General features: G+C 41.0%; 2 protein-coding genes across 3 annotated transcripts in view; one reads left to right on the forward strand and one right to left on the reverse strand.

Moving 5' to 3' along the window:
* The window catches only part of PLPP1 (phospholipid phosphatase 1), a 61,357-nt gene extending 50,720 nt beyond the window's left edge, over window positions 1-10,637 (forward strand). For both annotated transcript variants that reach the window (XM_014964996.1, XM_014964997.1), the window contains exons 5-6: window positions 7,949-8,125; window positions 10,195-10,637. In XM_014964996.1, coding sequence (XP_014820482.1) covers window positions 7,949-8,125; window positions 10,195-10,320 — 303 coding nt within the window. In that variant the 3' untranslated portion in view covers window positions 10,321-10,637. The remainder of the gene's footprint in view (window positions 1-7,948; window positions 8,126-10,194) is intronic.
* Window positions 10,515-22,121, reverse strand: part of SKIV2L2 (superkiller viralicidic activity 2-like 2 (S. cerevisiae)) — a 47,091-nt gene continuing 35,484 nt past the window's right edge. The window contains exons 19-27 of the mRNA XM_014964995.1: window positions 21,263-21,391; window positions 20,209-20,319; window positions 19,694-19,882; window positions 18,365-18,528; window positions 16,781-16,886; window positions 15,515-15,571; window positions 14,952-15,114; window positions 11,109-11,213; window positions 10,515-10,762 (exon numbers count right to left, since the gene is read on the reverse strand). Of these exons, the coding sequence (XP_014820481.1) occupies window positions 10,710-10,762; window positions 11,109-11,213; window positions 14,952-15,114; window positions 15,515-15,571; window positions 16,781-16,886; window positions 18,365-18,528; window positions 19,694-19,882; window positions 20,209-20,319; window positions 21,263-21,391 (1,077 nt within the window). The 3' untranslated portion in view covers window positions 10,515-10,709. The remainder of the gene's footprint in view (window positions 10,763-11,108; window positions 11,214-14,951; window positions 15,115-15,514; window positions 15,572-16,780; window positions 16,887-18,364; window positions 18,529-19,693; window positions 19,883-20,208; window positions 20,320-21,262; window positions 21,392-22,121) is intronic.

Below are 22,121 nucleotides of genomic sequence, written 5' to 3' on the forward strand. Positions count from 1 at the left end.
TCCCCGAGGACACAGGAATTACAGACGGGAATGGGAGGGCGACTGGTATTTCAGTGACCTGGGCTGGCAGCCTTCTTTTGCAGAGAGATCATAGGCTAAGCACAAGTGAAAGCAGGGTTTAGGCTGCTTTTTGTACTTGTGTACAAAGTAACATGTCCTCCTAAATGTGCCAATCAAGCTTTGCTCTTGAAATCTCTCACTTTAATTGTTCATGTTGGGATTGGAGGATGGGTGAAACACTACCCAAATAATAGCCCAGGAGCCTTTAACATGGTGTTTTAGGTATATCTGTTTGCCTGGTGGTATTTCTTTACTTTCCCAAATGCTAATGACTAGAGCTACAGAACAGTTTTTAATGTGTTCATACCCACATGAAAGTTGAGGACTGCCTGGTCTTCAAAAACTAATCAAAAGACATTTGTCACTGAAAATGTTATGTTTGGCTGTAGCCAAAGTAGTACCAAGCATCTTACGTGAAGCAGAGATGAAAAAATAGAGGGTAACTGGTCATTATGTATGGCTTATATATGGAGACACTTGTGCTTCTACTTGTATGTGCTCCTAGTATTCTTTTAATGGTAGTATTTAGACTTTAATAGTAAGCAAACAAAACAAAGCAACTTTTCCATAGTTTGCTTGGGAGTTAAAACACTCAGTACTGATGAGATTATTCTGAATTCATTCCTACAGGACTGAGCTGAAAACAGTACCTTGCAGTGTTTATGTTCTAGTGAAGGTTTCTGTAACTTGGTAGACACAACAGAAGAATACTTAATCCAAGTAGAAGAAAAACATTTACTTTCTTTCTCATAAGGAAAAAGCCAAGTGCAATGAAATAAAAAGCTATTGTTTATTCTGCTCTATGGTAAAATGATGTCAATAAACAATTATTTCTGCAATGTACAGCCAAGTTGAGGCTGGAGGATTAAAACCCCAAAAAATGTTACTTGTCCAGTGGGAAATGTCTCCACAAAATAGATTGATTGTACTTTTGATATTGAATTGAACTAGTGACAGAGAGGATTTTTTTCCCTGTTGCATAGGAGGCAGCTCTTGGTCATCAATTGACGTTTGACAGCAGCATGCAGCTATCTTAAAGAGGTCAGACTAGGATGTATTATACCTTTTTTTTTCACTAGCCTGGTAATTTTTTTTAAGTTAATTCAGCTGTCCAATGGTTCAGTTCCCTGCACCAGCTCACCATAGGGCTGTTCAAACACCAGAGCTGGCACGGGGGAGTCAGCAGGAATACATGGTTGGTGTAAAAGGAATAGACCATTCCTGTGAACAGCAGCCCAGATACACCTCCACCTTGAAGAAACTGCAGACCTGTGTCGTTTTCTTTCACTGCAAGGTGAAAAATTAATTCTCAAATGTTGCCTCCCCAATAAAATAAAGAATGGATTATATTGCAGATATACTAGGGATCATAAATAAATATTTTTTAAGTAAGAAAAGGAAAAGGAGGAGATCCCATTTCAGGCAAAACAAACTTTAAAGTTGCTTCTTTCTTCTTTTTTTTTTTTTTGCCTTTTTCTTTTTTAAAGAACCCCAGCTCATGAGTGACTCATGAATTCTGCTACATCTCTGCAGTGCTTCTATAATAATGTTTTCTGTTTGGATGTGAGCCTGTTGTGTTTAAAATTGCGTGGGGTAGGCATCCATATTAATATCAAGCTTCACATGAAAGAAATTGCATGTTGATTTCTGGTCTGCAGGCAGTGTCTTGCTGGTTGATGCCTTGAGATCTGTGTTTATTCATGGATACAGTGCTTACAGGTGTAAAACAAGCTGTTGCACTTGTATGCAACATTTGCATAGACACAAGAGTGTATATGAGGTTATTTCTCAGCAAATCTTGTGGCTCTTGGCCATTGTTTTGTGCTCAGAACTGCAATTTTTAAACTGTTCCTTGGATCCTTGCACTTCCTTGAATTCCAGAGTTTGTGCTAGCTGAAATATGATTAATAGCTTTTATGCAAAGTTATTTGGATAATGGCCTTTATACAAACTAGCTTTTATACAAAGAAACCTCTTAAGTTTCCTGTAACATGCAGAAATGGGAGAACTGTTTTGTGAATCCTTTACAGAAGAAATAGAGTGCTTGGGAGATCTCTGAAGGGGGGCTTTTTCCTCCCCTGCTGCTGCCTCTGAGCAGGGCAGAGATGCCTTGGGCTGTTGAGCAGGACTGGAACAGGGAGATGGCAGATCATCCATCTCTCCAAATGTTTGTTTTCTGTTCCTTTAAAGCATTATGCAAGAATCCACGGTGAATGTCTCAGCCCTTTCAGTTTTCTTGGAGGATTTGTTTGAGTAACTGCTGGTCTCAAAGACATTGGGGTGCGAACTGTGTCTTGTAGAAGTGAGCAGTACTGTGGTTGCTGGAGTCCCCTCTCCTCACAGAGAGGCAGTGATGCTGACTTACCAGTGGAGTTGGGGGCTGGGTAGTTACTTTGGTGCCCTGTGCATCTACTAGTCTTCCTAATGGAAGACTTCAGTCTTGGGAGCACGGGCATTGTTTCCTGTAAGCATGTCCTTGGGATATCCATAGAAATGGAATTTTCCTATCCTACAAATGTACCCGGATTCTCAGCCTTATATTTCTAACCCCAGGTCTCCTGGAGAATTTTGCCCCATCTTTTATCAGATTTGAGGCTGTTTTTTTTTTTCTGAAGACTTTTAAACATTGGTGCCTCCTGTGCTTTTCCTTCTTCCTTCCACCCCTACCTCATTAACAAAGCCACTGAAACACAGTACCCTCCATATCCCCTCCCTTCATCCCCTAAATCCCAAAGCCAACCACACACGTGTACACACACCTGAGGTGGCTTACATGTTACTGTTTCAGAGCTGCTTGGTTTGGGAAGAATCCTTGTGGTGGATTTCCACAGCACTGATTACTGTTTGTGGCTCTTGGGACTTTTTGGGTCAGCAGACTTGGTTCAAGGTATGAGCTTTTTCCAACTGTAGTCAGCAACAGGTCCAAATACTATTTATGGCTGCAGTAGGATCTCGTGCCTGTTAAAAGCAAAACAGTAATGCCATAGGGCTTTTTCTTAATGCTCAGATATCATGAAACCAAAGTTAGATATGACTAATGGTAAATGCTAAGCTAATTAAAGTAAATGCCATTTACTTGCTCTTTCCCAAAGACTTGTACTGGCTGCCATGGTCTCTCAAAGTAGGGCTTATTTCATAAGAAAAGTGACTTTCTGCACCTTTGTTTCTCCTCCAGACTCTTAATACTTGTACTCAGATTGAGAAGTGTTCTCGTTTCCCTGTGTCACAGGGGAGTTTTCTCTCTAGGAAAACCATATTCTGTCTCTCTTTTGCTATTAAGCTCATGATGCTCTGAGTAGATTAGGATTGAGCAGACAAGAGCAAGAGGTGAAAAGAGGTCTATCTCCAAAGGGAAAGTACGATTCTGCTCCCTAGGACAGGACAGAACAGGGTGCCTGTAGGAAATGCGATTACCAGGGCCTTTGGATATCAGGAAACATAAAATTCTGTTGAAGAAAATACATTTACAAAAGTGATAGAACAAATCAGTTGGTACAAATAAAACTTTGGAGGGACACCCCCCACCCCCCCAGTTTTCTCCCTTTTGACTTCCTTTCTTGAAGGAGGACTGAAAGTGCAGGAGGATTTCCCATACCTTAAAAGGCAAAACATTTTGCAGTACAGATCTTTTTTTGTGTAATAGGATTTTGGAAAAAAGCTGAGAAGGTATTAAATGAAAAATGACTGAGGAGTTTCAATAATTGAAACTTAAGTATCTGAAATATGACCTCAGTTAGTGGAGTGAGTAGGTTTTGGTAAATTTAAAAGAATTTTGTGCCCTAAGGGTGGGGCTATGAGATGTTAGCTGTTAGGAATTTTTCCTTTCTTGTGAAGTAGCATGATTACACCTCCAAAAGTCCATCTAGGAAATGAGAGTCACTGTACTTCAAAATTAGGTAGCCAGGCATGTGTATGTGTATATTAATGCTGCTTTGGTGGAAGAGCAAATACTTGAAAGCTATGCTAGAAATGTTAAGAGTAGCAAATAATTCTCCAGTTGCAGAGACCCTTCCATTCATGTCTGTGGCTTCTTGTGAGAAGCCACAAAGTGGCTGTGAGTTTCTCTTCATTCCTGTGTGTATTTTTAGAAATGAAGTATTAGACCATACATTAAGAAGAAACTTGTGTTCAGGATGTGTGTGGTGTAGAGAACATACTTTCATTATAGAGTAAGCATTAGCTAGTGGTGGGGGGAAAGAAGTTGGAGATTATTTAATCCCATTACAAGAAAGTTTCTATGAAATATGTTTGTGCACTCTTAAAAAAAGAATGAACAAAACAAACATGGGAAACGGGAGGATGGGGGAGTGAAGATTAATAGATCATAGTCGCATGATCCTGTGGAGTGATGGGAGATGGGACAGCAGCTTGGGAGCAGGACAGCAGGGAAGCTGTGGCAGGGTCACACTGACAGAGCACCTTGCTACCAGAACAGCTCTGGGTGCTCCCGCGTTGCTCGTGGGCTCACACCTGTGTTTCTCAGCAGCAAGTGACACACTGGGAAGGGGCATGACAGTGGTATTAGTTAACCAGATGACATTTCCTAAAGTTCCTGCTGCTCCCGCAGATCTCTGCAAGTGTTACTTGTAAAGCATATTCCTTCCTAGCAAAGAGACGTGGGTGGGGAGACAGGGGTTTGCTTCTGTTTCCCTTCCTTAGGCCTGTGCAGTCAATGACTCCACAGAGAGAACCTGAGGCAGGCATGCTGTGTGTCTGGGGAGGGGTTCTGAAGCCATTGCCCTCTGGTAGTCAACAGGGAAAAATAGTAGTAAGTGTTAATGCAACACAGCACCAGCACATCTCTATATAAACTAACACTATATAAAGAACTCCTAGGCATACTTCTGGTTTCAACATTGGTTTATATTTGGTAGAACTACAAGGTAAAAGCTCCTTCTCTTTGGCTGCTTCATTTTCCTGCATGGTCCCACTGCCCTCTCAGCCCAAACATGGCTGTTGCCTTTCTTAGAGTGAGTCATGGTGGTAGGAGGAATCTTTGAGGAGAAGCATGACTGCCCGAGCCTATTAAAAGCAGTGTCAGTTTGAAGTTACCTGCTTAAATATAACATGGATTTTGCCACTGTGGCAGCTGGTTAATAAGCAATTACTCCCAACTGAAAAAAACCAAAACACCAAACCAGAAAAAAACAGTTGTAACCAGAACAGCTGCTACTTCTGGAATTAAACACAGCAGTGATCAGTCACACTGACACTTCTGTGGTATGACTTCTCACCCTTCTCATACCTCGTTTTGGAATAATGTAAAGCCATCTGCTGGTAGATGGTGCAAGAAGGGCTTTGGGCATGTCCTGTACAGCTACTGGAGTTGGTGGTGTGAAGAAGCACCTAGAATCGATGGAGCCTGTAGCCAACTGCATGTGTTCTGCAGGTGATAAAGCAGCTCTGCATCTTCTCTGACTGGAGATTACTCTCTTAGTATGGAAAATAAGCTTTTGCATAGGTGTTAAATCCAAGCAGAAAGAAAATCTGAATACATACTGCATAAGGGAGAATCAAAGACTATTTTATTGGTCATTTGGTGGTGTGGGCTGGCGTCTTTCTAAGCTTGCTTTCTGCGTGGCTTTCATTTTTTTCCTCTCTTCAGAAGTAAACCTGGTTTCCCACCTATTTGCAGTTGTATAACCCTCTTTCTCTCTAATATGGCCGTACATCTTGCCAACTACCAGAAATGCTTACATGGAAAAAACTTTTATTACAGAAAGGTATTTTTAGCTGTCTTCAGCAGAATTTAGTGGGAACAGGGAAAGAGGAAAGAACAGCCAGTATCGAATCATTAGCCAGCTCTTTTTAGGCTACCAGCTTGTGCTCCTTGGACCCATCTCCACTCCATTTGGCACTTGGTTAGTGCTCTGGTCTACTGTTGGTGAATCCAGAAGTAGTATTAATGTTAAGACCATTAAAATACTTTTTGTTTAAAGAACTGTGTGATAGCTAATTTTTGAAGGGCTAAACAACATTTTCGCTAGTGTTGAAATAAATCTCCCCCCAAAAATGTGGTGGCCACCACTTGAGGGTGGGGTGCAGGCAATTATTTTCCAGTTCAGGTTTAGCTGTAGCTTCTTCAGAGTCCAATTTCACCCTGACCTCGCTATTAAAGAAAACCAGTTATGGATAGGGTTGATGTTTTTGATGCTCCATTTATAGCTGAAAATGTCAGCATGCCAAAATTATGATGTAACTTGCTCAGAAACCAACCAAACATTCCCCAAATGTTTAACTTTGGAAAGTAGCACCTTAGCATCTACAGTGGCTGCTCTGTGCCTGTGTTTACATTGTAAATGCAGTGCTTCTCAGAGGTAGCCGTGGCTTTTGAAGCTGGCAGTGGAGGGACTCACCAGAAGCTCCGTGTGCTGAGGCGGTGCCTGGAGCCTGGGCTTTAGTTAGCTTCTGCCATTCCACGAGGCTGTCAATTAAGGCTTTGTACTCGACCTGAAGTTCCTAGATTGTACCGGAAAGATATACTTGAAGTGTTAAATATAACTTCAACTGTATTGTTCTCCTCTGTAAATCTGGTAACTATGGTGCCTTTTTTTGGTGACAGAGTCAAGTTCTGGAATAAATTCAGTTATGTTTACGGAGTGGATTTGGGAGGCTCTTCTTATAGCTGAAATAAGAGGTCTCTGTCCTACACAGACCAGAGGAGGAGACAAAAGCAGGGTCTTGGATTAGATGGGGAAGTAACAGAGTTAAATACTGTGAATTTGAGGCAACACATCAAAAACACAGATAGACACAGCACAGAGCTGAGGGGAGAGAAGAAGCTGCACCTACCCACCCACTTGCTTCCTGGAGTGGTAACCTGGTTAATATGGAGCTATAAAGGACTAGGAGCAGCTGGAGCTCAGTGAACTACACCAGTGGCAAGGGAGGAAGTGATACTGGATGTTACCCATCATCATATCAGGGTAGTTCTGACACTTTGCTGTAGCTGGAGTATTATGCTACAAGGTGACAATACTACAGGTGACTGCAGCTGAGAATAAAGTTAAACACTTGTCATAAACTTTACTGCAGATGTTGATGGTCTTCCTGCTCAAAACAAGATGGGGCTCCCTGCATTTGGAGGACTGTAGATTTGGATGGCTGCCAGCTAATGCTCTTTTGTATGAGACTTACCTGTAGTTAATGCAGGAGTAAAGTACTGGCTTGAGTTCCACTGGATTCCTTCTAAACCTTAAGCGGCTTTGGTATTACCAGTACCTTAATTCTGAAAACAGGCATTTGTCACATTGCTACAAATACAGCGAGTGTCTGTATGAGGGTGTTCAGCAGTTTGAGTGTCCAGCTCCACCTTAGCATACTTGTGAGAGAGCATCACGGGAACAAGCACAGGAGCAGCTGAGGGAGCTGGGGTTGTTCAGCCTGGAGAAGAGGAGGCTGAGGGGAGACCTTATTGCTCTCTACAGCTACCTGAAAGGAGGGTGTAGCAAGGTGGGGGTCAGTCTCTTCTCCCAAGTCACAGGTGACAGGACGAGAGGGAACAGCCTCAAGTTGCATCAGGGGAGGTTCAGGTTGGATATGGAAAAATGTCTACATCAAAAGGGTTATCAAGCATTGGAACAGGCTGCCCAGGGAAGTGGTGGAATCACCATTCCTGGGGGTAATTATACAATGGGTAGAGGTGGTGCTTACAGAATCATAGAATTGCCTGGGTTGGAAGGGGCCTTTCAGATCATCAAGTCCAACCATCAGCTGAACACTGTCAAAACCACCACTAAACCATGTCGCTGATTCTATGATTTGTGCATGTTATCATGTCTCCGAACACAAATTCCAACTCAACTCTTTGAACACACCCAACACAGTTTTACATAAGTACTGCTCCTGGATTTACTGCATTTTATAACAATTTCTCTTTTTCTTTTAGCTTTACCTTCAGGCCAGAATGAAAGGAGACTGGGCAAGACTTGTACGTCCTACTCTACAGTTTGGGCTTATTGCTACATCCATCTATGTGGGTCTCTCACGTGTCTCTGATTACAAGCATCACTGGAGCGATGTGTTAACGGGACTCATTCAGGGAGCGCTGGTAGCTGTGCTCATTGTAAGTAATTCCTGCAGGGGTGTGTGTGTGTGCACGTGTGTGTAAACGCTGCTTTTACAAACAGCACCTTGGAACAGTGGGCTGTGTTCAGAGAACAGCAGACCTGTCTTCATAACACTTTGAAAATTGCTGGAGAGGGGAAACAACCCCTTGAACTGAGTGTAGCAACAGCACTTCAGTGAGTGCAGCAGACTCCGGGCCAATGATGAGATAAGCGGCTGGTTTAGCTGTTGGACAACATGACATAGTCCCTGCCCAAGAGCTTTTCAAGTAACTGAGATGGAAACAGTCAACTGCAAAACCGTGTGGGCCTCTATATAACCAGACCTTTTGCTTCTAGCCAAATTCTAAACCTCAAGTGCAATAGCAGAGAACTGTGTATGAGGTAAGCAGAGCAAAAAAAAAAAAGAAAAGGCCTTTATGGCTAAGGGCAGTCTGAAAGTGTCTGCTTCTGCCAGCTGATACAGCCTGAGCCCTGTGCTGCTGGTGGTGTGCACTGAGTGCTAAGATGTGTTCACAACGGGCATGTGAAACGTGGCTGTGCTGAGGAGTGAAAAGCCACCCCAAAGGAATGGAGAATCAGCTGCAGGCCTGGCTGCCTTAGTGGCAGAAGCTGTGCTGGCTGTCACCTGAGAGCCGTGGCTGATTCACCCGTGGGAAGGGACATGAACTAATGGAGGTGATGTTGGAGAATTCAGTTCCAAGAACTGCCTCCAAGATCGTGCTTTCTCAGTGCCGCAGGCAGAAGGGTGCGGGGTCACTGGAAGACAAAGCTTTGTTTACTCATTGCAATCAATCATCGAAACAGATCTCAGAGCAGCTCTGGGAGCTCTCTGTACTGCACTGGCTGTTATGAAATGGCTGCCTGTTGACTAAAACATAATCCTGCTGCTCATTTTTGTACAGTCTGATTTTCTAAGAAAAGGGGTGCAGGGAATGAGATGTCAGGGATTAAAAAGCTGAGGGCACTTCCTGTTAGGAAAACAAGTTCAGTGAAGGGTGTTGGATGAGTGAGAAGAGATCTTAGAGATGCTTGGTAATATGAGTAGAAAGTAGCATGACAGTGGACAGAGTTGAAAGGTGAGGAATTTATTTTTAAGAATAAACCCTCTGAAACAAAACCCTTATCTGAAAGAACCAAAGAGTTCACCTCCAGAAATAGAAGGCTGAGGTAAGAGCATTCTGGGGCAGCAACTGCAAATAGAGCACTAAATTGAGTGAAGGGAATTTTGCTGCAAGAGGAAGCACCTCATCATCAGCAACTCATCAGCCAGCCCTCAGTGTGGAGGAGGGTTTCTCCCACTGCCCTGAACTGGGTTTGCAGTGGGAGGGGAGGAGGTGATGCAGGGAACAGGGGGATGGTGACGGAAGGCTTCTCGCTCACTGCAGTGCTGTACCAGCACGTCTGCCAGGGCTTGCTGACGTGGGCACGGGGAAGAGAGCAAGCTGCAGACCATCTTGTAGTCCCCAGCTGTGAAAGGAGTGCAGTGATACGTTCAAAGGAATGCAGGAAAGGATAATGTAGGTAGTTGGCCTTACAGCTGCTGGAGCTGTGGGTGAGACATGTATCGAGAAGTCCAACCTTGCTTTAAGAAGCTTTAAATAAATGAGCTGGTGAGAGTGATACTCTAGGGAATAATAGTTTATACCTAACAAACCCTCTCCTCAGCTGGAGCCCAGGATCTCCTGTCCTGTTGTAAATAAATGACAGAACAAACTTAACCATAGATGTGATCTGGGCCCTCAGCAAGCCTGTCTTGCTCCTTCATTTGGAGCTGCTTGAACTATGGCTAGTGAGATGGAGCAGTGCCCGGGAAGGCAGACAAGCCTTGAATTTGGCTGAAGCCATCAGTGAGTGAAGTGGTTAAGGGGGGTAACAGCTGGAGAAAAAGCTATCGAAAGAACAGATGACAGAATTTTATATGAGACTTCCTAGCAATTTTCTACTGTTTTGATCCATTTAAACTTTTTACTAGTTTTGATCGTGGTGTTTACCGGCTGCAAAAGCATTTACCTTTTATTTCAAACACTTACAAGTGCGGGAGCTTAACACTAATTTGTTCACTTAGGTTGTATACGTGTCTGACTTCTTCAAAGTGAGGGGATGCACATTTCAACCGAAAGAAGATTCCCATACAACCCTACATGAGACGCCAACAAATGGAAATCACTTTGGCAGCAATCACCAGCCGTGAAGAATGACCCATCTTGCTCTCCGAAAGGAAAACAATTTCACAAGTCTAACTATGTAATATAAGTAAATGCCTTTACGGGACTGCTGCTGCTCTTGGATGCTCACTTTACCTGTATATAGTAACAGCTACCACAGTTATTGTATATCTAAACTTTTACATTTCTGTTTGTTCAAGCTCTTGCTTAAAAGAAGCTATTCAAAATGTAAATTTTTATTGAAAACATGGTAACAGATATATTACATACACTGCTGTTTGTACATGCCTTGTAAAAACAACTGTGGTTTAAATACACACCATTAAAAGAAATAATGACTTGAGATGTAAGATGTGAAGCTGATTAACTTGTTCCATACTGTGAAACTCATACTGTTTTTAGAAGGTATCTTCTCTTACAGGTAAAGGCTTGCAGCAAACACAATATCTCTCTTGATTTTTGTGATCCCTATTAAAAAGGAAAACCATATTAATATCCAGCAGTCATAACTGACATAATCACTATCTTAAGTATCACTATTTTAAGTACAGTTACAGGCATGTAAAACTTTGCAGTAGATAGTGTTACAAGTACTAAATGGAAGTCATTGTGCATCCATTTGCAGTCACAAAATGAATTCAAACTTTATAACGTGGATGTTACCCGGAAATACAGCAATGATGCTGTTTACCATGAAGTCAATACCAGAAGCTTGTATTACTAAATCATCCACCTACACACCCGCCCACCTTCATCCCCCCTCTTCATGTGTTTTCTAGAATTACTTCTTATACTGTGGAAGTGAAATACATACCCTCTGCAAACTTATTTTCCAATTCTGTGTTTCCAATGGCTTTTGCAGCGTGGCACATCTGCCGAAGCAATTCTTCCAGCCTTCTCATGCAGCGGATTATGCTACCTGTATAAAAAGAGTGAGGCAAATCTGGGTATCCCCTGCTACATCACACCGCTGAATAATTTGGTTGCTCGGGCCCACTTTGGACCAAAGCAATTAAGTTCCTTCTCCAACACGGTTCAATTATCTAGAAGCCAAGTGCAAGAACAGCCATATGTTTTAAGCTTGGTTTCTGTTCAGATTACTGCAACAGTAAAGGCTTCTATCAGGCATTTTCTTGAAGCTTATCTCCAAATGCTTGTCCTCTTCTAGTTTTCTTCAGCTAGCTTCAAAGCCTCTCAACTAGTAGTATCTAGTCAGAGGACTTTCTGGGCTGTAGTTTTTCATTTAAGTACAATCACATGGGGTTGGGGGATTCACAAGTGGGTTGTGGGGTGGGGCTATTTTTTTACTTTTTTGATAGCCCTTAGTTCTTTAGTTGGCAGAGCCAGTGAGACAGTATGTCGCCTCACTTTTAACTCACTTCACCTAACAAGTTTCACAAAAAAACAGCCTTTGTGCTCATGCTCTTCTAGCAGTGTGTGAACAGTCTGCTGTTTGGGCGTTCTCTCCAGCAGCATCTCACACCTGCAGTCAAAATTACTGTACGCAAAATAGGGTAAATATGGGATGAAAAGATTGAGAGCAGCCCAGTGGAGAAGGACTTGGGGGTACTGGTGGAGGAAACCTTGGACATGAGCAGGCAATGTGTGCTGGCAGCCCAGAAAGCCGACTACATCAAGAGAAGCGTGTCCAGCAGGTCGAGGAAGGTGACTCTGCCCCTCTGCTCCGCACTGGTGAGAGCCCACCTGGAGCACCACTTCCAGTTCTGGAGCCCTCAACACAGTAACAGCATGGACCTGTTGGAGTGAGTCCAGAGAAGGGCCACAAAAATGATCAGAGGCTGGAGCACCTCTCCAGTGAGGACAGGCTGGAGAAGAGAAGGCTCTGGGGGAATCTCATAAGGAGCCTTGAAGTACCTAAAGGGGGCCTACAGGAAAGATGGGGAGAAACTTTTTAGCAGGGCCTGTTGCAATGATAAGGTGTAATGATTTTAAATTGAAAGAGGACAAATTCAGACCAGATACAAGGAATGAAATTTTTTTACAGTGAGGGAACAGGTTGCCCAGAGAAGTGGTAGATGCCCCATCCCTAAAAACATTCACGTTCAGGTTAGATGGGGCTCTGAGCAACCTGAGCCAGTTGGAGATGCTCATTGCAGGGGGGCTGGCCTTGATAAGCTTTCTATGGTCCAGTGAAATACCAGCTCTAGATAAGTATATTATCTGGAGAAAAACTGTCCTGATGAAAAGAACATTTTGCAAAGCTGTTGGGGGGGGAAAAAAAAAGTTAAGTAAAATAACACTTCTAAAACACATTCATATGGTGCCGGTAGGCCATGTCAGTTCCTACAGTGGTACCAATTGATGTGAGGGCAGCCATCTGTGGAAGTTGTTGCCACGACAGGAGGTGGAATAAACCCCACACTGCCTGCTGGACACCGAGCACAAAGCCAAGGCACAAGGACTGCAGGCGGCTCCCCTGAGCCTGGCCAGGCTCTGGGCCTTGTGGCAGCCCCAGGTCAGCACTCAAAGATCTGCTCATCTCCATTTACAAGTCCATCCCCGAAACCATTCAGGGAGTACTCATTTACAGGCAGCGTAGCTGGGGTTGTTGCAGACATAACGTTTCTGTGCATGAAAAGAAATTGCATTTTTGGAACCAGCTGATCTGCAACTGATTAACAGGATACTTAGTTCCATTTAGCCTTTTTCCTTACAGCTTTCTAATTTCTATTTCTTCCCAACACACACATTTCAGCTTAATGACAAGTCATTTTCATTAGCCAACCATCACTGCTCAAAACTGTGACAAGCAGGCAGGCTCTTGAAGCGCTCGGGCTTAAGTTGCCATGTGCAGAGAGAGGCAGCCCTTTCCTCACCACAACCACGAGCTTTCACACTGCTCAGAACTGCACCCAAAAGGGGCGTCACACGCTTGACCACCAACACTACCCAAACAGCACAACACCCTGTAGGCTGTGGGAGGGGAAGCAAGAACCTCAGCTCCAGGTCTCTGGCTAGAAAAAGTTCTGCTACTGCCCGCTAGCCCGGAGGGCAGCGCAGAACCAAACGTCAGGCCCTCAGTCATGAAGGGCACAGTCGTTCAGAAGCACTTTTAATAAGTTGGGGGAGGTGGGGATGATGAAAAACTAGCTTTTAAGAAGTGGTGGCTTCCAATGCACTCTCTAATCAAAATTAAGAAAGGAAGCACCAATACCTAAAATGAAAATTTGTACTAAAGATCAAAATAAAGATGCTGTGGGTTTTGGTTTGTGTTTTGTTGGGGGCTTTTTGTTTGGTTTTTATTCTGATTTTTCATTTATTTGAAATGACTATAGCAACTCTGGCTAACCAGAGCAAACTCCCCTGGGATTTAGCAACACCACACCACATTTCAAGTGTAACTGACAGTTGACATTTGAGGTGCTTTCCTTCCTTTTGAACAATACACAGAAAACCATTATTAACTATTAAAAGGGAAGATTGATGCATCAACCCCTGGCAGAAAAGCTGAACTTCTCAAAATAGGCCTGTGAGATCTAATGTTGAGGGAGCTGGCACTGGTGACTAGGACAAAGCTGACCGAGGAGCCTTATCCCAAATAGGGTGCATGGAAAACATCACTCCCCTCTGTATTCTAACAGTCAAGCACCAACGCAGAAACCCAGGCCAGCTACTGCTGCTCCTCACACACTCCCCTTCCTGAGGCTGCCTCTACAGCTGATGTGGGGCTCAGACACCCACTGCAAGAGAAGGAATCTGCTGAATACAGAACCACAGGCTGCCAGGATTCCTGCTGCTGGCAGACAACCTGCTTTAGGAAGTTCCTGGGTCTATGCATTGGATTACAGAAGTGCATGAATTCCTTCATTTTCAGGGCTCCCATTTGCAACTGTGTACATACAAAGAAGAGAACACCATCTGAGAGGCAAGACAATGGTGACAGCAACAACTTCAAAAAGCATTTTCAAGTATCAGTCATTACACAAAGACTCTTAAGACTGGTGCACCCATCCTACTGTTCTTCACAACTTCCAATGCGACTGGTAAAAGATGAAATTGGGCTTGTCATTCTGGTCTGTCCTTCAGGTGGGCGGTTTGTCTTTTTACAAAGTATCTGGGCTTTAAGTCATCCTGCTTTTAAAACAATGAAAACTAAGTATACTTCCTCCAGGGACAGTTTCTAGTACTCTCATTTTAGGAACCAAATTAACCCACATGACAGATTACAGCAAGGTGTTTCAAGTATCTGTGTTGCACGGCTGTGATGAACCATCCAAAGCAGAGACGTGGCTACCGCCTCTCACTTGTGTCATCATTAAGACAGCAGGAGGAACCTTCAATTTACCAAGTAAATAAAACACTTAACTGTAATGAGGACAAGTGCAAGAGCTGTAATTCCTAATGGCAAGCATTTGGAACACATTTTTCCCTTAGGATTTCTGAGTTTTATAGGAAGTTCTAAAAATGTAGATATATCCTTTTTAAAAATCCTTCTAGAGATTCTACATTATCAACAGTGTAACTACAAGTTAATATATACAGTAAACAAATTTCTTCCCCACTTAGTTTGAGCAGCACAGATACTTGAATCCACCCAAGTTAAATTCTGTGATCTATTATAAGGTTATTCAGAATTACCACTCAATGTTATGGAATTACCATCTCAAAACTCCTCAAGAAGGACTGATTAACTTACCTTCAAAGACATCAGTCATTTTGCAGATGTGAGCAAAGCTAGCTCCATTTGCCCATGTATACACAACATCCATTAGGTTGGGTTTGAAAGAATTTAAGTAATTTTCTTCATCAATTTCCAGTTTTGCTTCTGCTGACACCTTGGCAATTCTTTTTGCACACTCCTTCAAAAGAAAATATTTTAATTGTATAATATGCTTAAACAGATTAAGTGTTTAACCAACAGGCTTGCATATTATTAGGTACTGCATACAGGATGAGGTTTCTTTTCAATGTGAAGTTATTCAGAATCAGAAAGGAAACCACAGTTTAAATTAAGTCTGCCTGCACTAACGACTTACAGGGTAGTAAGCAAGTTCACAGACGTTTTTAAAGCCATGCTCTAAATTAGCATAGAGATTTCTTGCAAACAAGATAACCCATTATTACACACTGCCGTGAGAGCCAAATGCACTGATGATCCAAAATCACGTCTTCACCTTGCAGTTATTATACTTCACTCATACACTTCATTCTCGTTAACATTAACCCCCAGCTCAGACAGATTCCTAAGGGACAGATTACCTGCATTTGCCGAAGTGGTCCTGCCAACTGCTCGGTCAGTTTTGGCATTTCACTGGACTGAAAAAGACAACATTAAATAGTCTCATGTGCTCCCATACATTTGCTTTACACCAGATCAAATGCAAAAAATAGACGTTCAATGTGTGCTAGTGCCATCCTAAATTATTTCAATGAACTTTTCAAACATGTTATGAAACACTAAAATTTACTGAATTCCTTAAGTTCTTGTTCCTCAAACTAAATCAGAAAATGAAATCCTTACGTACAGTATGCCAATAGTATGAAAAAAAAAAGCGCACCTGCTTTCTTAATACTTCCAAAATTCCCTCTATTTAGCTGTTCCATAGTTTTGAACTGCCAAAATGCTGATCGCTTACTGCTACAAGCTTTTCTTTAACAATTTTAAAAGCAAATGCTTTTAACAACTTAAACATCAGTGGTTATGTATGAAAATATGGCTACATTTTTATGTCCTGCCTGTTTAGACCTGAGTACTACTATTGAGTGACCCACAAAATTCAAACGAATAGCTTTCCTTGGCAGGCCTTCCACTAACAAAAGTAATTCATTAGCAGCTGCTGCTAATGTGCTTTCCACATTTAGAATCAACCTGACACGTCTTGCTAGCTACCTGCAGTAAAACTTCATATAGAAGTTAATTTTTACTGTATTTTCCTGATGATGCTAACATGCTATATGGCTTGTGGATGGGAAAACAGTGACATCTGGCATTAATGCCCATGTTTTTGCTTTTAATGACATATGTTCTGGTTTTTAACAGCCCTTTTGGCATCAATTCCATGTCACTTGCATCAATAGGTCAAGGGTACTGTCCAAACAGCAAAACATGGGCATGTCTTGGAATTAAAGATATCCCGGAATATGGAGCAGATATCGTTAAGCCTGTTTTTTGAAATAATCATTCTATGTTTTAAGTTGTAAGGACGTGTGCGTGTATACAAGCACATATGCTGACTATCTATTAATACTACTTCATTGCACGAGGAGGAAACAGTGGTAGATTCATTATGAGGGCTGCAATTTCACACAACCTTCAGCACGTCACTCACGAGGAAAAATATTTTAGCACTGGGGCTGCAATAGTTCTGGGAAGTTCAATGCAAGTTCACGTCAAACACCTTAGGATAGGATAAAAAAAACATGCAGTGGCTCATACTGTTATGACCAATTTCTGGAATGGAATTATACATAATACTGTTGGTAGACAGGAATGTCTAGAATTCATGAACTGAAGAAGTAACTCACATTCTCCTGAAATACAAAACAGCTTAGTAGTGCAGTGGCCTGTTCTGCAGATAAGTCATTGAAGAGGCCATTGAACATCATTTCTGTCAGGAGCAGTTCATCAGCACTAAAAAAAAGAGAAAGAGAAGGACGCTTAGAGACAAGACTTACTGAAATCTGATTTTTAAATGAAGTACTATTCATCTGTTTTGTGAAGCAACTTGATATAGACGAAAACAATAGCTTCTTAATTTTTCTTACAAGACCTCCAAATACTAATATATTAGCTTTTTACAGGGGATGCTGATTAGTAAGAAAGTGAGATCGTATTTTAAGGAAACTAAAAGCTCGTAGTGAACTACAAAAAATCTCTCCTTATAAAAAATGATAAAAAAAAAGAAAAAATGGTAACTTTTAAAAAAGTTCTCGGCTTTCATAAAATAAAAAATAGTAACAAAAATAATTACATTTTCATAAAAGGTAGCAGTAACAGTTGTTTTAATCAGTTTTTATAAGACAGGACATCAAGAGACCGAAAAGAATCAGAGAGTTAAGCAACTTATAAAAAGGACTAAAATTGGTACTGCTGCTGCTCACAAAAGATTCAACTGGGTATTTCCAAGATACTGAAAAGAGAAGCAAACTTGCTTCAATTTACCTTTAGAATAAAGACTTAATCATGAATTATAAAAGGAAATGCATGATATGGATACAAAATCCAAACATACTATTTGAGTAAAACATCAGATTATTTGTAAGAGTACAACTTTATTTTTGGAGTCTGAGACAAGTGCATAGGATGGGGGAAAAGAAGTATATATTTTTTAACAAAGAAAAGTGTAATTCATCAGCAAAGAGTTTCTGTAGTCAGGAAGTTGATTAAATTCTGATTCAACTTCCCCATTTGCTATTAAATTTTGCAAGGGAAAAACATTATTAAGTACTGAACAAATACAGGTAGCATCTTTCAAACCATCTGTAATGCAAGGAGTACCGCAGTCACTATAACTGTTAAAAATACACAATTCTATCAAAATCTGAAGTATTAAACTCTGCTTCATGAGTTTCCATGGAATCTTTGCAATATGATCCAATACCTGCTAAATGTACTAAAGTGTATCAATTCCATAGATTTGTTCCAACAGCCCTATAGAAGCAATTAAGCTGTATTCCAAACTTGTCAGCAACTTAGTAATTGCTGACAATCACACTTACACCTTTGTTTGTGAGAGGCTGAGAGTTACTGAGAGTCCAGGGAAGTGGAACCATAAAAACTAAGACCATCCTCTCACATAATGTACAATATTAAATGAAAACACACACTACTGCCTAAGTTGTATAAGAAAATAACCATTGCTTTGGCATTTTCATGTCCACAATAAAGTTTTAAAATCTATTGTATTTTATCCTTAAGTTGCTATCTTTACTGCTTCAATCAGTATATTCCCTTTATGACACAGATCACATAGTCTCTGAAGAATCTGTCTCCTAATAGTCTCAGAATTTTAATATATAAAATGACATACTAACGTCAGCAAGGACAGTAAAGTGTGTACTCATGACTGTGTGCGAAGTGTATAATCACTTCACACAGAAACTAATCACCTGCTGATTTCACAAGCGACCCGTCCCTTCATCTCGATAACATCTGAAGATGTGGCAAACCCCAGTCTTCTCAGAACACGCTTGCGGCATTTGAGTTCATCCATTTGTAAGACAGTTCTGGCTTTTTTCAGTTCTCGCTTTGCTGCTTTAATATCCATAGCAATCTGGGGGGGGCAGGAGGAGAGAAGTTACACCTTGCTGATTTAGCAGATGCAGCCGTTTTAAAGATATTGTTTAACTTCATATAGGCCTCAGAACAACAGCGTTTGGACGTACTAGTTGACACTGACTAATCTAATTCTACTAAAACAAAGGTTTAAAACAAATTTAAAAAAAAATAAATATCAAGATCAGCTTCATTTACCCACAGGAAACTCTAGCAAGTTTGGGAAGTTAAGCTATTTACCTAGAGCAGGAAAAAAACCCAACAAGCCCACACCAAAAAACCACAGGTGAAAACTTTGGTTAGGAAATGAGCACTCATCTTCTGAGACCTCTACTAAGCCTCAGCAAAGCAACTGTTCGATCACGTGTAACCCAAAGGCGCTATTTCCTGCTATTACATTGTCTGCAGCATCTTCTAGTTTATCAGTCAGCGTGCTGGCAGCAGGGTGTACAGTGCAGATACCCTCACAGAAGTATGCTCAGTCCATCAGGTCTTACCACATGCATCTTTGGGCTGCCTGTACCAGAACTACCCCACTTGTGTGAAGTGACTCCTGGAGAACTTGTTTTCTGGAGCAGCACAGAGACACGAGAGCTGTTTTTGTGTGCAACCACTGGCAGTCTCGCATGGGGTACGACTCTACACACAATAAGTGCATTGCTTCCAGGCTGGGAGTCAGCTCAGGAAGCAGCAGCACGACGATTTGCATGGTACACTCCCCAAGCTCATAAGCCCCCTGAATTCAACTTAGCTCTGCATGAGCGTATTAATAATGATCAGTTTCAATTCTCTGTGCAGACTGTACCTGCACTGTGTTGTGCTATGCCCATTCACTGAACGAGACTCTCGTGGCACCTCTCTAACCTTCTAATCCCTGATGACTTTTCTCAACAGTTTTCGTTTCAGATGTACTACCCATCTGTATCAAACAAGGCATACCACCAACTCAGGCAGTCTGTTACTGAGATTCAATAGTTTTACTGTATTTAAAAAGTATGACTTCAGCTTATTAATTTTAAAAGGATTGTCTGGGCTTATTAATTTTAAAAGAATGGTTTAAGAAAAGAAAGAAGCAATACGGAAAAGAAACGCAGTAAGAAGGGAACTCTTACTGTCACTCTTCAGCTACATATAGATCCAGCATTTCGTTTTTGCATTTTTACCTGTGCTTTTTTTTCACAAAGTTTGTATACTGTTTCCAAGTTGGGGTCATTGTGAAGAGGATGTGAATACATCCTGTGCTCAAATGCCTCTACTTTTTGGATTACTTTTTTCAGTCCTTGATCTTTGATGCCCATGTCATCAATGGGGTCTAGTAACGGCACTCCATCAGGAAATCGCTTCTGTACTTCCTAAAAGGAAAAAAAAATTTTTTTTTGTAAGATTAATAACAGTACAATAAACTATACTTTTACAAATCAGATGGCGTAACTATAGGGACATAGAAGGCAGTAAGGTAAGTTTGTTATGTGGTGTTTCAGCAGTTTTCAAAATCAGTTTAAAACTACTGTTGACAAGGAGAAACAATTGACATGCATCGTGGCTTCCAGCCCCTTAAGAACAAGGCTGAAGATGTGACACAAGTTTTAGACAGATTTCTTTAGAACAAGTTGCCTTGGGTTCAAGAGTACCTCACTAAAATCAGAGTAGAGAGCTTACCCAGCCCACCAGAACTTACTTGTATGGATTTTAACACACTTTGCCTGTTGTCAATAGGCCTCAGGTCCTTTGGTATGTAAAGTCGAACACTGCTGATAGCAGAGAGAAGATGAACCAAAACAGGAACAACCTATCAAAAAGAAAGTGCAGTTAACTGATAAATCATTAAAAAAATATATATTTCTTATTACTGTTCCATAGCAACATTTTTCAAAGGAACAGGAAAACTGAGTACACAAGGACACAGCAGTAGGTAAAGAATATTAGGGAGCAGGAAAATGTGGGTAATGAGAAAGTATTAATAAAGATGAAAAGCAATTTTTTCCAAATGGGAAAATTCTGTATGCAGTTAAATCTAGAGAGAGGCTACAAGCTTTTCTATTACCTTGCCTCTTACCTATAGGAATACATCTTAAGATCCAAACCAGATAAATTAATTTCACATGCTTAACTAGGAATGCCAACAATAGAGAACATCAAATCAGCACATACATATTAATAAGTATCAAAAGCATGAAGAACCCATGAAGAATCAATATTGCATCATAAGCTTTAAATGGCCTTTGCGGGGAAAAAAAACAACCACGGACAAATTAAAAAACTGCCTCAGATCTGAAAGTTATAATTGTTTGTCTCTATAATAGGGTTTCAAATTGAAAATTTTGTGTAATGCAGATGTTTTTACTAAAAATGTCAGTTTAGTTGTAGAGCAAGATAGCCTTGCAAAACTGAAGGGATCTGAAAAAGAAAAGAAATAAAAACAGCATTCTGTTTGCAGTGACAGAAGATACTGCTAAGAAAAGTATCTGCCAAACATCATTGCTAAAATTAATTACTCAAGTATTATAAAAATTCTAACTAAATCGTCAAATCTAGTAGAACAAACACACATTATCCACAAAATCCTGCATTAGTATCCAAGAAAAAAAACCCAGCTTATAGACACTTGTTTATCTAGAGATTTTACCATATATGTAGGTAATTTTCATAACTTACAGTTTGCAAATGCTTTGGAAATAGAACCTTTGAGAACATTTATAAGAAACTGTTGAGAATAAACAGATGTAACAAACCTGCATCTCTCCTTTCTCATCAGGTCTAGCTGGCTTCGCGGCCTCAGTAGCAGAATTTTTCAAACTCTCCCTGCTGCAGTGCAGTAGCACTTCAACTACATATAATGGGTCCAATTCACCAGAATTCGGCTGTTGAGGGCACAGAAAAACAGGTCAGTAACAGTTATTTTAAAATATCAGCAAGAATGGAAGGAAAAAGTATGATTATTAGAGGTATGAAATGAGCTACTGCTCTTCACAGAGTATGCGCTCAGATATGCGGTATGTTCAAAAATCTTCTGAACCAGTATTGGAGAAACATCCAAACATGCAGATATGGTGGTTAAAGACTCTTGTTCGCAACACCATAACCTTTATTGTACACTGCTTAAAAAAACCTTGATGTTAGTTATTTGACTGCACCAACATGCACTAAGGTTGCTCAAATAGACTCCAACTATAAGCAGGTATTTTTATGACTTAGAACAGACCTAAACTGTAGGCCTAACACCAAAGGCAGGCATCATCTTTTAAAATACTACATACAAGCTTCTCTGCTTCCAAATACCAGAAAGAGAAAAAGAGAGGACAATCTTCAAAGTCCTGTGTTAACTCAGTTCAGTTTTACTGGGCAGTATTTTATAATTATGAATCTACAATATCCTATTTTCTTCCACTGCATGCAAAGCAGGGTGGAGCCAGCTAGCATTTCTGAGAGATTCTCAGAAGTACTATGAGAAACTGACATAGTAAACTAAACAGAAAAACAGGGTTATCCTGTACTACAAGACACGTAATTTCTTCAAGAAATGCAATTACTTGCTGAGGAAGAAACTGTTCCTCTGAATTCTATCCTACATTTGCAGAAAACAAGGCAAAG

This window comes from Calidris pugnax, unplaced genomic scaffold (assembly GCF_001431845.1).
Source record: "Calidris pugnax isolate Ruff unplaced genomic scaffold, ASM143184v1 scaffold273, whole genome shotgun sequence".
Taxonomy (NCBI): Eukaryota; Metazoa; Chordata; class Aves; order Charadriiformes; family Scolopacidae; genus Calidris; species Calidris pugnax.